Genomic DNA, 17753 nt, shown 5'->3' with positions numbered 1-17753 from the left:
ACAAACAGCCAAGAAGACTGCCTGCAAAGCCCGCTGCAAATGTAAACTAGGCTGGAGGTGACAAGAACATTAGGGAAATGAAATTTGTTTCGGAAGTGGGAACGACATTTTCTTGTTTGGGAGGCTCTGACAAGTCAGCTCCCCAGGATGGTACTGGGTGATGAAGGCAGAGAGCAGATGATTGAAACCAAATGCAAAAAATGTAGGTGGGCAGACAGCTGGGCAGGAAAGGTGTTTTTCCCCTTTTTTTCCATTTTTATCTTCAGGGTAACCAGGATGTACTCTTTCAAGTACCCAGTTTTAGTCTCATCAAGATGGCTTAATTTTGATCCAAAGGATTTGAAATTTAAAATTTTGGTCCTCATTTTGCCACTTCAGTTAAAGTATTTTGGTTAAACTATTAAGTCATGAGGAGAGAATGCATACCATTGGCAATCAATGTACAAAGCTGTGTGGGGATTCCCTGAAACAATAGGTGGGGAGGGGGTACTTAAAATAGGAGTGTCTTTAGTATCAAGGCAACACCTTCTTGTCACTTAGTTAAATCTAATCAGAACTACTAGTAGCTGGAATTCTTGAGGGATAATCTGTGACAACCGGTGAGGTTTGGATCTGGTTCAACCACTAGCACTGGCATCATGCAGGCCGTGCCGACTCCTCCTGTCCTGATGGAACGCAGGACAGGCAGAGGGAAGGCACCAAGCACAGTACTGGCTGGCCCTGGGCTTTAAGCAGTGCTTGGAGTGGGTGAACGTCAGGAACAGGGGGTGGGCACACTCACTGGCCAACAGGACTCAGAAAGGGGGAGGCTCTGGGTCTGGAGGCACTGGATGGCGCTGAGGGCCCAGGTGCTAAGAGCTGCTACAGCCAGAAGCTGCCACAGATCCTGCAGGGGAGCTCACAGGGGCTCTGAGAGGCACAACTCAACCACATGAGGAGTTCACACCATCCAAAGTAGCATTTTGAAAAGGATGACAGCCCTGGCTGGCGTAGCTCACTGGATTGAGCGCGGGCTGCGAACCAAAGTGTCGCAGGTTCGATTCCCAGTCAGGGTACATGCCTGGGTTGCAGGCCATGATCCCCAGCAACCGTACATTGATGTTTCTCTCTCTCTTTCTCCCTCCCTTCCCCCTCTAAAAATAAATAAATAAAATAAAAAAAAAAAGAAATGGATGACAAATGACAGAAAACCAGTGATGTAATGGTTCAAGAGTGAGAAAACTGTTTAAAAATTGAGGGAGATACCATAAAAAGCCTGCTAGACATACATTGGTTATACCACAGATAAATGACATACCCTTAAAAGAGGAAAACTAACTACAGGGAAACACTGGTAGGACATAGTCAGACTATAACAAGACTAGTCTTAGTTTACTACGAGGGCAACTACTAAGGGCACCGTAATAATTTAGTTCTGCTCCCACACAAAGAACATCATAAAAAGGTTTTTTGGTTGGTGTATAAAACAGAACCTTAAGTAAACATGTACAGAAAGTAATTATTAATTCCACTCATACAACACATTCACTGTAATTCTAGATTCAGATTTCCTTGTGGCCTCCTTGAGGATCAACGTGGCCCCTCCCCTCCCTACCCCAGCTCATCTAATCAGCATTATCCCTGAGATGAAGATCTCTAACTTACAGCTGAGTTCCTGTGGCGCAGACAGGTGAACCTGCCGCAACACCCAGTTTCGGGTGCCGGTGCTCTGCTGGGAGCTGGGAGCGCCGCCCCTGCTACGGAGCATCAGTCTCAACCCAGCAACCGGGCAGCAGGAACATGGCAGTTCTCACGGCCTCCCTTTTATGTATTTATTTTGATCGCATTACAAGGTACAGATGTACAATAAACACTAACAATAAATATAACCAGTAATTCAAAAAGTATTTTCCATTTCAAAATACGGATGTTTACAGTATTAGAAGACTCATAAGTTTAATGTTTAGACTTTTTGTAAGTTTCAGAAACAAATTTATTTTCTTAAAGGAGCTCCAGTGAGAACTTTGCTTCTAAACAGAATTGTGGGTAAAGTTTTAAAATGTCAACTGCCATAACCTCAACACTTCTACTTTGAAAGTTTAGTTTCATTATTTGGATGAATAAGTTTACATTCAAATATGAATGTAATGTGTACTGAAATATCAGCACAGTAAATCAATGTCTCCTAAATCAAAATGCCTGTCTCCTAAAGTAACAGGATAAAAGTATGACAGGAAAATAAATGAATCTACTTGGTTGTGCAATAAAAACTATTGTACATCCCACAGCTCAGCAACAGTCTCTGCCTACATTATAGATGCTGAAACTGAGCGCTGGGAGGCAGAACACCTCAGACCAGCCTGCAAGATCTTATGACCCACAATTCCATGATGCCAAGAATGCACTAACATTTCAACACAATCAGGTTTCAATTTCTCTCTTTGACTTGGTTTTAAATTTGTCATCTAAAGAAGTTTACTGTTCAAGTGTTATGAATTAAAGTATTTCCTATGTTAGGAAAAGGTTTGACTAAAATGCACAAGAAATTATTAAACTATGTAGCTAAAACCCTTTCTACAGGTCTGGTAAAAGAGATCCAGACTTTCTCTATTGTTTCTCTTCTCTTTCTTTGACTGCTGCTCTTATCTGTAATATTTCCTTCCTTCCATTGCTCGGTTTAATCGGTTCTTCTTATTCTAGATTCTTAAGGTTGGGCTTAGCTCTTTAAGACCCTTTTTTTCTTTCCTAAAATAAGCATTTAATGGTAAAGATTTCACTACACACATTACTTTAGCCATATTCCAGGAATCTTGACATGATGTATTCTTTCTGTAATGTCCCTTGTGATTTCTTTAATCCAAGAGTTATTCAGCAGTAAACCTTAATTTCTAAATATGTGGGGAAATTTTCAGATGTTACTGATTTTGAAATTAACTGTTATGGTGAGAGAATATGCTGTGTATGATTTCAATCCTGTTACATTTATTGATACTTGGTTTATGGCCTGGGACGTTGCAGTGACTCTTCTACGTTTGCCTGCACAGTGTTGCGGATACTCCGCTGTTGCTGAGCAAACATTACATAACATATCGTTACATTACATAAACATTACATATTGATTATGTCAAATTGGTTGATACTGTTGTCCAAGGCTTCTACAGCCTTACTAATTTTCTATTCTGTTTGTCTATTTGTTCTACCATTGAAAGAGAAGTAGGAAATCTCCACCTATAATTGTGGGTTATCTATTTCACTTTTCAATTCAGTTGTTGCTTTATGTATTTTAAACCTCTATTATTAGGTGCATAAATTTTAATCCCAATAATACTTCTTCTCTGAAAACTGTGTTTAGTATAAACATAGCCACTCTTATTTTCTTTGAACTATTATCTGTATGGTACATCTTACTCTTTTTTTTGCCCATGTTTTATACTCACAGCAGGTTACTTCTGGATGGCTGTAGTTGGATGTTGCCTTTTTATCCAATCCAACCACCTCTGCCTTTAATGGAGCTGGGGCCATTTCCACGTAAGGTTACTATCAATACGACCCAGTGATCAATACGAGCCCAGTGAGGTGGGCTGGAACCTGCCACCTCACTTCTGTTTCTTATATTACTGTTCCACTTGTTCTTCCTTTTTCTTTCCTGCACACTTCTGAATGGCATATATTTTATGAATCCATTTTGCTTCTACTATTAACATAACTTTTATTTTTTAGTGTTTGCCCTAAGAGCTATAATATATATTTTAATTTTTCAGTCTACATCCAAATAATATTACATTACTGCAGGTACAGGTATATAGAACCTCCAGACAGTAGGCTTCCACACTCCCGGCCCCACATTTTGTGCTATTGTTGTCATCTATATTATCTGCATAAATTACATAATATATTACTATTTTTGCTTTAAATAGTCAACTATCTTTTAATAGCACTAAAATGAAGAAAAGCCATTTTTTACACTTACCCACATGTTCAACATTTCTGGCATTTTTATTCTTTTGTATAGATCTAAACTTCCATCTGATATTATTTTCCTTTTGTGTCTGAAGAACCTCCTTCAATACTACAGTAGTATAGGTCTCCTGGTGGATCTATACTACTAGAATTACTTTCTTTTGTTTTAAATATTTTGTTTAAAAAACAAATATTTTTGTTTTTCTGGGCTTCACTTTCTCCATGTGTAAAATAATATTAACTTAATCAGAAGTTTTCAGTGTCCCTTATACAGGCTGAATGCTCCAGAATTTCCTTGTCACTGGGCCCTGCAGGCGCACCTCTCCCAGCGCAGTGCTACATCAACGTGGTTGTATTCAGCAGGTTGTATCCTAGGATCTTATAATTGGTGATTTCACTTGTCATTTAATGTAGTAGGCATTTCTTATTTTTTAGCCACACAGAATAAATGTCTTATCTTTGGATGACAGTCCTCAGTCTACGTGAACTGTGTAGAACTGACCCAATCCCTGCTCCAGGGGAGAGTATGTGACCTAGATCTAAGCCAGTAAGCACATTCCGCTCTCCTGCAACCAGAGCTACTCGTTTGGAGAAGGGCCTATCAACTAACTGGGGGACTGCCTGCCAGGCCCAGGCCCTTGCTCAGTCTGTTATTGCGGCCAACTAGAGCCTGAGAATGTCTGGAGCTGGAGCCTCTGCCAGCCATCTTGCCACCGGGAGTCTAAAAATGAACACAGAGCTTGGAGACAGAGCTCTGGTGGCATTTTTAAGCTCCTGGGTCAACTAACACCAGACTTTTCCTACTATGTGAGCCAATAATTTCCCTTTTTTGCCTTAGAGTGCATAGGTTGGACTTTCTGATACTTGAAATGGAAAGTCTCCTATCTGTTCCAACAAATGGTATAAATATCAGTGATGGGTTCCAAATGGACTTTTAAAAAAGACACACTGAAGCGATGCCATACAATACTGGAGTAACAAGCTGTAATAGCAACCATGAAGGCAAAATCCCGTGATTTCTAGAGAAGGACCTACTCTCTTTCCGAACAAGGGCACTATCCGAGCTTGTGAGGAAGAGCTGCAAGCACTGATTGGGGTGTGGCACACGTTAAGAGCTGGAATGCCAAACAAAAGGGGTCCTACAAAAGGGACAGAGTGCGCCTGACATTTCAGCCTGATTTGGACAACTCCATTCATGCCGACAGCCAAAACACCATCTCTACCTCACACAGCTGACTGGAGGACATCACTCAATATGACAAAAAGCCTCTGGTTCCCATGGCCTGAAAATGGACATATTATTTTCTCTTTAACTTTTACATCTGAATAACACTTTTAAAAAACATATCCAAGTCCTGTTTTTGCTCCTCAAAGACTATAAAAATAGAGAAAATAAGTAGTTGATGATATTCTCCAGAAGTGTCACACTGCTGGGCTCTTTCCCCTGCCTTTACTAACTTTCCAATTTTGCAATCTTAAGATAATTTAAAAGAGTAAACATGGGTGGGGGGAACCACTAGTGTTTTAGTGTTTATCAGAAGTAGAATTTGTGGTTGCTTCCCAGATGCCAGCATTACTGTGGTGAAATATTTAAGAAAGAAAAATCAGTATTTGCATATATTCTCTTTACTTAAATATGTCTTCCTTAGACCTTTATCCCACTCCCTCTGCGATATATGCATGTCTTCTTCTCTCTGCCCTTTGGGCTCTTTGAGGAAGGCAATGATATTTTCGCATCATGTGCTACTGCGTACGAATAACGAAGGCTGACTAATGACGGTAATAAGTGTACTGAGATAACAGGGAACTTGACAAGACAGACAATAACGAAGGTAAGATATTATGACAGGTACATCTTTGGGCACATGCTCTGACAATCTTATTAAAGTCACTGGAGTCCTCGCTCCTACTCGAGACTCTTCGTCCTCTGAGGGGTGTTGACATAGGGGGTCACAAAGGTGAAGGATGACAGTACAGTTTGTCAACTAAACAAGGTTTTGAAAAAGAGATATGAAATATTACATATGTATCTCTCCTATTAATTTAAAAAATAAGGACAGAATTAACACTTAATCCTTAATTAAATTGGGGAGAACAGATACATGATACAAGTGACTATAAAAGTCGCTTTTAAAGAACCAACATATCCCAAATGTGGGGGAAAAAACAATCCTTGGGGGTTAGATTACTGTGTGGACACATAAAGTATCAGGAGAGCAGAATTTTGGAAGAAGTGACTTTCTAAAATTACATGTTCTTCCTACATAGGGGTGCTCATTTAACTTATTATTGTGTTGGGAGTCACAGGCCAGGCCGGTTCTCTACTTTGGGATACATTTTAGAAACATCAAATTTCTTAAAACATTTAGTCAATAGGAAGGACATATGTGCTGGAAGGAATGAACGCCACCTTCCATGCAGCTGTCTGGCGGGGGGTCTCAAATTAAGACATTGGTTGGGAACCAGAGAATCAGGACACAGGTTCTGCTGCAAGAGAGAGCCAGGGCCCTTCTTCAAGTGTTTAAGAGTGGCATCCCTACATCTTAATTTCAAAGGCTGGCCTGAGGTTTGGGTTTTTAAAAAATTATTTGTTTTTTAATTACATAAAAGAAATAGTACACTTACTACTTCTACTAATAGCCTCCTAGTGAGAGACAAATGTGTAAATCTCTTCCCAAATTTAAACTACTAAGATTTAATTCCATAAAAGAAATAGACCACCCAATAAATTCTACTGGCAGCCTCCAAGTAAGAAAGACAAACTTCCAAATATCTCTCCAAAATTTAAAGCAACAAAAGCAAAGATAGACATGGAGACTCCATGTAATGATGAATCTTCCGCACAGCAAAGGAAACCACCAGTGGAGTTAAAAGGCAACCTACAGCTGGATCACAAGGCAGTCTTATTTTTAAGTTCTCTGAGGAACCTCCATACTGTTTTTCTTAATTGCTGTATCAATTTACATTTGCACCAACAGTGCAGAACGGTTCCCTTTTCTCCACATCCTCATCAACACTGGCCATCTTTTGTCTTTTTGATAAAAGCCATTCTAACCAGTGTGAGATGATGTCTCACTATGGTTTTGATTTGTATTTCCTTGATGACTAGATTATGTTGAGCAGCTTTTCATATACCTGTTGGCAATTTGTAAAATCTTCTTTTGAGAATGTCTGTTCAAGGTCTTTGTCCATTTTAAAATTGGATATTTGATTTTTGCTATTGAGTTGTATGAGTTCTTTTTTTATTTAAAGATCTTATTTATTTATTTTTAGAGAGGGAAGGGAGGGAGGAAGAGAGTGAGAGAGAAATATCAATGTGCAGTTGCTGGGGGCCATGGACTGCAACACAGGCATGTGCCCTGACTGGGAATCGAACCTGTGATGCTTTGGTTCGCAGCCTGCGCTCAATCCACTGAACTATGCCAGCCAGGGCATGAGTTCTTTATATATTTTAGACACTAACACCTTATTAGATATATGCTTTGCATATATTTTCTCCTGTCCTATAGGTTGCCTTTCAGTCTGTTGACTTTATCCTTTTCTGTATAGAAGCTTTTTAGTTTGATGGAATACCACATGTCTTTTTTTTTTTTTTTTGCTTTTGTTGCCCATCCTTTGCTGTCATTCAAAAACCCACTGCCCAGACCAGTGACAAGAAACTTTCTTTCTATGTTTCCTTCTGGTAGTTTTGGGGGCTATAGGGCTTATATTTAAGTCTTTATTCTGATTTTTTAATTGACTTTTGACATAAGAGACCAACTTTATTCTTTTGCATGTGGATATCCAGTTTTCCCAGCGGCATTTATTGAGGAGACTGTTGTTCCCCCATACTGTTTTTGGTGCCCTTGTTGAAGATCAGTTGACTACAGATGCATGGATTTTTTTCCTGGGCTTTCTATTCTGTTCCATTGGTCTGTATGTCTGTTTTAATACTGTTTTGATTACGATAGCTTTATAATATATTTTGAAATCAGGAAGTGTGATGTTTCTAGCTTTGTTCTTCTTGCTTAATGTTGCTCTGGCTATTTGGAGTCTTTTGTGGTTCCATATGAATTTTAGGATTGTCTTTTCTATTTCTGTAAAGTGTGTCACTGAGGTTTTGATAAGAATTGCATTGATTCTGTAGATCACTTTGGGTAGAATGACCATATTAGCAATATTCTTCCAAGCCATGAAATCACGGGTTTCTCTTAAGTATAGCATTTTAAATTCTCCAGCCCCATAAAATATCTATGAAGAAGTATAAGCAACTATGTGCCAACCAGCAAGAACCTTGTGAAATGTTTCTTTTGCGATTATCAATGGTAGACAGTAACCTTTCCAATGATCTTAATGATCTAGATTTGCACTTGAGGTGTCATAACCAGCCCCCCAGCCAGAATTACAAGCCATAGGAAGGACAGACAGGGCTGAGATCAAGAGGGCCACAGTGCTGAGGGGGAGTACTGAGGCCTGGGTGGAAGTGCATGCTGAGCACCAGCAGAGGCAGATGTAAAAAGCAGAGTAGTGTGTGTTCACTGTTTTTGGCTTCCACAGCATCTGATAAGTATTCTGCCAGACAGCAACGGAAACACAGTGACTACAGGGACTTTACATGGTCTTGTCTAATCTCCTGCTTTCATTGGCCTTCTACAAGTCTGACTGCCCTAAGCAGAAATAATCCCCATTCCACACTGATCTTTATTTTTATCTTTTCTTGCAAGTCACCCACATTAAGAATCAGGACTTACATGTGTATACACACATACATATATATGTGTATAATAAACCTATTTGGAGAAAAACATTATCCCTTTAAAATGTTAATTTTGGACACTCCATGTTCATATACATAGGAGAAGCCATGGTGAGCAACATTATAGCTGAAGCTTAATAATATGACACCCCAAGCTGCCTTTTCCATTTCATCATATTGCCATTTAACTTATTTTATATTACTGTTAATTCAAAACAATATTCAAATTTCTAAGCACTTAAAATATGAACACAGACACTGCCATCAAGTATAAGATAACATGATATTTGGGTTTTATTTCATTTAAACTCACATGAGTTTGATTTTTAAAAAGCCCATTTGCAGCCCTGGCTGGCGTAGCTCAGTGGATTGAGCACGGGCTGCGAACCAAAGCATCGCAGGTTCAATTCCCAGTCAGGGCACGTGCCTGGGTTGCAGGCCACAGCCCCCAGCAACCACACATCGATGTTTCTCTCTCTCTTTCTCCCTCCCTTCCCTTTCTAAAAATAAATAAATAAAATCTTTTCAAAAATTCTGAAAAAGAAAGCCCATTTGTAACAACACAGGTCTTAAGATGAGAAGAATCTACTTTTGTGTTGGAATTTCCAGCTGCCATGAGAAGTGGTTTCAAAATCACCACCACCACCACCAAGGTCCCCATGTCACACTGTGTGCTCATTTACTAGTCATTCAGCAGAGGCTGCTCGAGCTTCCACAAGGCATCTTATTAATACGAGACGTGGGGACAGGTGAAGGCAGAATGGAGGGAGAAGAGAAGCCAGGGACATGGGAGGCTCGGTCCCTGATTATGACATTTCACTGACTGTTAATATAAGTAGTTTAAAAAAATAGTCTTTAATATACAGTTTATTTTTTATTCTTATTAAAAACTGATATATTAAAATGTCTCTATATAGGCCTTGCTACAATTTTAATCATGGAAAACAATATATTAACAAATCGAATGTTTCTCATATAATTGAATCAGAGAATTTTACAGCTGTAAGACAACTTACAGACCATGTAGTTTAACTCCAAATTTCATACTACATCTATTTTTATTTGCTGGTTCATTTTGTATTCTCAGATGTGAGTCAAATGAAGATCATAGGACTTGAATTTGTCTGTATCCTCAAAAGGAGAGAAAAGACCCCTTTCAGCAGGAAAGCTGGCCATTCCTTCCCACCAGTTTATCAAATGCAGAATGTCTGCTCTGTTGGCTGGGACTGAGAGGTTCACTACTATTGCTTTATGCCAGTAGGTCTTGAATCAGTAAGTATTAAATATTACAAGGTTCACCTTACAGTGTTTTCATTGCTGTATCAATTCACATTTCAGGATTCACTACTTTCATATTACCTTGGCAGCAATTACATCTATTAATATGTTCCATCTTTCATTTACATGCACAATGCAAGTACCTGAAACTCTAAAATCAACCAGTCAGCAAAGACAACCTTAAACAATATTTTAAGTATCTACTCACTAAACTCATATTTTAAAGTGTCTACTCACTAAAGTTTTCTTTTCGTTTAATTTGCCTAAGTAGCCAGGTATCTGTTGTCATTATTATATGTAATCTTGATTTTATTTTATAGAGCTACCTGAATATACCAAATGAAACACCAAATACTTTAATTTGGAGGGAGCAGAAGAAATACAGAGGATTATACTATATTCTGTGGTGCATGAAAGTGCAACTGCTCTTATGTAACTAACGCCGCCTGGGAGCTAAGGAAGAAGCAAGAGCTTTCCTTGGTCCCCACAGTCATGCCCGGCTTCTCCACTGCATCGTGACCTCTACAACTGGGCAAGAAAAACAGTCTTGGTATGGATTCAGAAAAAAAATCCATTTAGGGGAAATGTGTAATAACAAAAATAGTGGCTACCAGGAAACTCAATTTTTTTCTGACGCAGAAGCAGAGGTTTAGAGAGATGAAGAAATCTGCCAAGGTCACACAAATAATAAGCAAGCTCCTGAGGGCAATGGCTGGGACTTCGTTGTCATTCTGTCCAGAGAGCCTCAGATGTGGGGCGTCCCCAGTGCTGGAGGGGTGCCTGTGTCTCACTTCTAATGTCAGAAGCTTTTTGTTTAGTTTCAAGTCTGCTCCAGAAATTAGCTCGCTCTCTCCTTCTCAAGTTAGGATGGGGACAGTTCTTAAAATGAGAGGTCAAGTTACAATTATTTTCTAAGTTATGTAGACAGTTTATAGGTTAATATTCTTTTTTAAAAGTGGTACATTTATTTTTAAAATGATGCCCCCAAGAGAGACAATGATCTTTCTTGTGATCAAGTCTCTATCAAATCCTTTAAGTAACAATAGAAAAAAAAAAGACCATGTTATATAACATAGCAAAATATATAGCTTTCCTATATTGTTTTGTTTTTCCCCTTCTAAAAAAAACCAAACAACAAAAACCTTAAGAAATAAGCACCTGTCTGGAGTTAGGCCCAGTTGATTTTTCTTTTTATTTCACCTTGGTGAATGCTTTCGCCAAAGGTGTAAGACACTCTTGGCTTCACTCTGAAATAAAATTTGGCAGCTGTTCAACACCACAGAGCAACGTTACATAACAAGGCAGTTCAAGAAACAAAAAAGAAAACCACATTGAAATGAGGCTTTAGTGCGTGGGCTTGTGGTTGGGCAGAACACACTTTTACCAACATAGAAAAGAGTCAATGGCAAGGCCACGTGAACAATTATTATGTAAATGCTCAGGGTTTTTCCCACAATAAATCTCCGAACTGTATGTGCTCACACAGCACAGCAGTGACCTTCCGAGTGCACGTCTGTGTGGGAGAGAGCTGCCTGCGCCACGGAGTCTGAATGCTTGTGGGGGTGTTCTCGGAAGCCAAGTGTGACCCCCCCTCCCTTTCTCTCTCTTTAAAACAAAATAATGCCACCCCACAGAAACATTTTTAAAATAACAAAGAGTAATTTCAATGGAAAGAGTCAAATTCTGAGACTTCTGACCTTATTAGCAATTCCAGAGCACATGTAACCAACTCACCATCTAACACAAGCATTCTTTACATAACCAACTCACCATCTAACACAAGCATTCTTTAGCATACCTTTTTTTTTTAAACAGCATGCCCAAGCTGGTTTTTAATATTTTAGCTCCAGAGAAGGAAGGAGAGTTACTTTTTAACATGATTTATTTATTTATTTATTTATTTATTTATTTATTTATTTATTTATTTTAAGAAAAGACAAGTATCTTTAAAACAGTGTGAGTGAGTACCAAGCTGAAAGTCACAGTGGGCCCCAGAGTCAGCACATTCTGGCTCCTCATTAAAGCCATGTGCTAGATTAAAATGGAGAAATACAACCAAAAAAAAAAAAGAGAGAAAATAGATGCTTGTTTATGCAAACCCTTGAAAAGAGCTATTATTTACTTTAATCAATATTGACAGAAAGCACGTACAATGAACTTGACTTAGCACTAAAATGGTCCCCTTAATAGGTCAATCTGTTCCTGCCGAACACACCAGAGGGTACATCTTTAGAGACTTAAAAATCTCAGCCATTTCTATACAGTATGCTTAGTTTCTTGGTTAGGAACCTAAATGGTATTTCTGTGAACTAACAAACATATAAACTTTGTATTTGCAAAAGGATTTACTTGGGATCATTTTCCTGATACAACCCCTGCAAGTCCAAGTTGTATATCAGGCAGGAAGAGACTGGGGCCTAGTAGCCTGCAGGTGTTGTGCAGATTCGTACATGGAGGATGTGGGTGAGACGGGACACGACTGGCTGGACCGTGAGGCCTTACTAAGATTGAAGAGGGAGAAGAAAATGCCACTTGGTTTACCTTGAAATCTGTACATAGTCTATACATTTTGAAATTCATATTTTATCCTAGAATAACCTGAATATCATAAAAATCTATTCCTCACTATGGAAAACAACAGAACATGTTGGGGGCTCTGTATTTAGCATTTGAGTGAAATAAATGCTAGTGTTAAAAACCAGGACGAATGGCAAATTCGGAATAAAACTTCCTACTACAGAGCCTGGTGCATTCTATCTACTGAATAAATGTTGAAAAAAGTAATAAACAAATGGAAAAGCAGGGTTTCCAGCTTTATCATGTTTTGAAACTAGATATTCCCAATATAAAAACTAATGACATGTTGTCTAAACTAAAAATACTCCTGTCTCTGGAACTTCATCATAAAGTTGTTTAACTACTGGGAAGTTGCTAGAGAAATGCCAGTGCCTCCATTCACCCAGTACGTGGGACTGGGTCTCATGCATGGCCTCACGTTGTATGTTCTGTGAGTTAGGTTGCAAAAAACAGAACTTCAAATGCTATAAGTACAGGCAAGATCTACAAACAGTCTGAATCAACACACATGTCATTCCGATGAAAGATGATTAAAGTGCGGTTGATAAAAGACAGTAACATGGTGAGTTAAAACCACACACACAAGGTGAAAACAAACACTCAAAACTGAGAGAAGCTGCCAGCGTCAGCAGCATCAACATTCCCATGGCAGTCAGGCTCCTTTCATCGTGGTCAATTCATGAACGGGGGAGAGAAGACAGAAAGGAAGGCAAATGCAGACCATCTGCTCCGTCCAGATGCAACAGCACATGACTCTTACATCCACAGCTTTTTACTGGAAACTAACGGAGATCAGGTCTAATTTCCCCCAGAGTACCCAGAAAAGAGAGTTAGACATATTTACATCACATAAAAACAACACCAAAATTATTAAATGAGACCTTTCAAATAGCAGTCAATACTTTCACCACTGAAATACACTGATTAAACAGAATACGAAATCACCATTAGAGAAAATGGGGTTGGATTCCATTAGCTGTATTCTGCTTAAAACATCTTCATTCCTTAAACAGCAAGAACATTTTAGTCCAGTCATCCTAGTTTTAAAAAGACATCAGCTGATAGTCCTTTAATACTGTGTATTTCAAGGAATGTACATTTCTTTTCTTATAAGAAAAGGTTAAAAAATATGCTTACCTTAAAATTGTGAACCTTTTCATATTTTGGAATTTGCTCATTTTCTTTCAGAGTTGCTCTTCTAACAAGTGATGTCAACTGCGAATAAGCAAAGAGTTTCAGAGGTTGCCAGATTGTCACAGACGACTTTTGAGAACCCAGTTTCATTCCCAAGGCTGCTATCAATAAATCTTGCTGACGGCCCTCTTGTTTTGATTTGTGAACTGCAGGTTTATTAGTTTTCCTACCCGACCAAGACTCTTTGGATGGCATTTTTGGAATTCACAGGAAAGAATAAAACCTATATTGATCTATGTCTGTCGATGAACTCTGCTCAGCTAACAAATGAGCATTCTGCCAGCCAGCACAGAGCCCTGCCCTACAGAGAGCTGCAGAGAAACATCACAGAGGTGGAGGAGGATGATGAAGCACTTCTTAAAAAGAGGTCGACTAACCAGAAAAATTCTTCTTTCTTCTTTTTTTTTTAAAGGACTCTATATTTAAGCCTCTGAAAACTTGAGTCTGAACAGAAATAAAGAGTCGATGCTAACATACAAAACATTCAGCATCTCTCTATGCCTTTTTAAAAGCCATCCAATTCTGACAAATGATACATTTCTAAAAGCTTTCTTCTCTATTGAATATATTAACATCCATTCTGAATGAAAGATGCCTACATACTGCCTGCAATCAATTTCTAGCGACAGACACCCTGTGCAGCCCCTAGCTGAGGCTGGGGGAGGGGAGGGATTTGACAAGGAAGGCTGGATTAGACTGGTTACCGTAAGAAAGGAGACAACCAATGAAAATCGAGCAACAGTATTTAAGTACTGTATTCCTCAACTCTGTCTCTGTTTCTCCCTCCTCTCATGTAAGATTTTCTTGCTGGCTCAAGGAAAAAAGAAAACCCACAGTGGGAAGACAATGAGCAATGAATGAGTCATACATCATTACAAAATGGAATATATTGTTACCTATTAAAAGCACAGGCAAATTAACATGCAGCACCTGGTTTTAAAAAGAATGCACCACTGCCAGGTAAATTATGAAAGGCTGATCTATACCCCACTTTGTGCATATGGACTGGGGTTAGTTAACTAAAACCAAATTTTATTAAAGATGAGCAATAGCTGATATGCATTTTGATGAAAAATAAAAGGAGTTTAACTAGGTACCATTTTCATGTAGAACAAGGAGCATGCATATAATACCGCTAACACTCCAGGGGTCAGTTTTGTCTCCCTACCATGAATCAGTTGTTTTGTTGCTGGTCTATACTTACACAGACCCATGTTTTAATTCTTAGTCTCAATATTCATTATTCAAAAAGCTTGAAGCCAGGTCATAGTGGCAGCCAGCTGGGAACAACTCCTCATATATGTACACAGGTCTCAGATGTGGTGTAACTGTGCTTACAGCAAGGACCCTTGGAAGTTTGTGGGGTAAAAAGGGGGGTGTGAGGGTGCTCGTGGATTGAAAGAATTAATTTTGTTAAAATGTCCATACTACCCAAAGCAATCTATACAGTCTGTGCAATCTCTGCCAAGATACCAATGACATTTTTCACAGAACTGGAACAAATAATCCTTAAGCTTATATGGAGCCACAAAAGACCCTGAATAGCCAAAGCAGTCCTGAGAAAGAACAAAATTGGAGGTACCATGCTCCCTGATTTCAATCTATACTACAAAGCTAAAGTAATCAAAACAGTATGATACTGGCACAAAAAAACAGACACACAGCTCACTGAAAAAGATTAGAGAGCCCAGAAATAAACCCATGCTTATATTGTCAATTAATCTATGACAAAGGAGGCAAGAATATACAATGGGGAAAAGGCAGTCTCTTCCATAAATGATGTTGGGAAAACTGGACAGATACATGCAAAAAAAAAATGACCACACTTTCTTACACTAAATACAAAAATGAACTCAAAATGGATTAAAGACTTAACTGTAAGACCTCAGACCATAAATTCTCAGAAAAAAAAACAGTAAACTTTTTGACATCGGTCTTGGCAATATGTTTTGAATGTCTCCTTGGGCAAAGGCAACAAAAGCAAAAATAAATGACACTGCACTGGACTGAAAAGGTTTTGTACAGTGAAAGAAACCATCAACAAGATGAAAAGGTGACCTACTGAGTGTGAGAATATATTTGCAAATGATAGTTCCCATGAAGAATTACTATCCAAAACATATTTTAAAATCCATACAACTCAACATCAAAAAAACAAATAAAAAATGGGCAGATGACCTGAATAGACATTTCTCCAAAGACAAGCAGATGGCCAACAGACACATGGAAAGATGCTCAATATCACTAATCAACAGAAAAATGCAGATGGAAACCACAATGAGATATCACCTCACACATGTCAGAATGGCTATCATCAAAAGACAACAAATAAGTCTTGGCAAGAACATGGAGAAAACGCAACCCTTGTGCACCGGTGGTGGGACTGTAAACTAGTGCAACCACTAGGGAAAACTGTATGGAAATTCCTCAAAATATTAAAAATAGAACCACTGTACAACCCAGCAATTCTACTTCCAGGTAGTTATATGAAGAAAATGAAAACAGTAATTCAAAGAGACATATGCACCCCTATGTTCATTACAGCATTATTTATAATAGCCAAGATATGGAAGCAATCTAGGTGTTCACTGATGAATGGATAAAGATTTGGTGTGTATATGTATATGTATATGTATATGATGTATACGTATAATGGAATATTACCCAGCCATTAAAAAGAATGAAATCTCTGACATGGATGGACCTAGAGAGTATGTTAGATGAAATATATGTCAGACAGACAAGACAAATACCACATGGTTTCACTTATATGTGGAATCTAAAACACAAAACAAATGAACAAATAAAATGAAGCAGAAACAAACTCATAAATACAGAGAAGAAACTGATGGCTGCCGAAGGAGAAGGTGGTGAGAAGATGCGAAGACAAGGGGAAAGGAATCAAGAAGCACAAACTTCCAGTTATAAAGTAAGTCACGGGAATGGAGCATACAGCACAGGAAACACAGTTGCTAACATGGTTATAAATATGCACGGTGACAGGGGGTTATCAGACTTACTGTGATCACTTCATAAGGTATATAAATGTTGAATCACTGTTGTATATATGAAACTAATATAACACAGTATGTCAACTATAATTTAAAATAAATTTAAAAGTTAAAACAATTATTAAAAATAGCTTTTGGAAATACATTTTTTAAAAAAGAAAGGGTGATGGCTGAGTAATCCACTCAAACACACCTGTGTTTCAGAGCAGTACCTCTACTTGTCACGAAGGTGCTACTGGAAGCTTGCTTTCTCACACCGGTTCCTTAAATGTCTCCCATCTGTCTCCTCATACTATGGTAATTAAGTGTAACCCATTATGATTCTAATATTACACTGTATTTATAGAATCTAAAACTCTCTATTTAAATGAATTCAGTCTATTTGCTTAGTGCAAACAATCTATCCCAGATTTCATAATCTGCAGGGGGTATGTGCCAGTGCAAATTCTCATTTAATTAAGGCATGAAGAGGTCCTTAAACTATGCTAAGTATTGGAAATACTGAATAATTGATTTTCTCAACATTCTCCAATGTTTTATTTACTTGAGTCTATAGTCCCTTCTTTTTAAAAGTTTATCTTTTAAAAAATTTCTAAGTTATTATAGAAGTTAATGTTTATATCTACAAATATTTCATTTCTATAAATGTATACTCTCATGTGATTAATATGAGACAAAATGCTCCCGTTTCAAGAGGAAATACAGTGGAAAGAATTTTCCTTGCCTAACTTAAATTCCTCTTCAGCTGAGACCTAGATAGTCAAGTGATGACTAAAAATATAAAGGCCAACCGACTCTTCAGTCACGTGCAACCTGAAGTGAAGCCACCCAGTTCTCAGTAGGCACCCGATAAAAACCCACTCCAATGGCAAACTTAACTCTAATTTTTTCTCCAACCATGTTTAACAAAATGTTTAAGTTACTAAGTTAAAGAAAACAATCACTCATATAACCCAGGTAAGCCCTCTTTTTCTTTTTCTTTTTTTTTTCTGAGTATTTCTGACCCAGGGCTTTTATTA

The 17753-nt window shown here is 38.3% G+C and overlaps 1 protein-coding gene across 4 annotated transcripts in view; it reads right to left on the bottom strand.

Annotated features, from left to right (window-relative positions):
- CHN1 (chimerin 1) overlaps positions 1 to 17753 on the bottom strand; it is a 158341-nt gene that overhangs the window by 28808 nt on the left and 111780 nt on the right. For all 4 annotated transcript variants that reach the window (XM_028509168.2, XM_036023269.1, XM_036023271.1 and 1 more), the window contains one exon: positions 13667 to 13744. In XM_028509168.2, coding sequence (XP_028364969.1) covers positions 13667 to 13744 — 78 coding nt within the window. The remainder of the gene's footprint in view (positions 1 to 13666; positions 13745 to 17753) is intronic.

The sequence above is a fragment of the Phyllostomus discolor genome, chromosome 4 (genome assembly GCF_004126475.2).
Source record: "Phyllostomus discolor isolate MPI-MPIP mPhyDis1 chromosome 4, mPhyDis1.pri.v3, whole genome shotgun sequence".
Taxonomy (NCBI): domain Eukaryota; kingdom Metazoa; phylum Chordata; class Mammalia; order Chiroptera; family Phyllostomidae; genus Phyllostomus; species Phyllostomus discolor.
The sequence above is the reverse complement of the archived record's forward strand: the minus strand, read 5'-3'. Positions and strand labels throughout refer to the sequence as shown.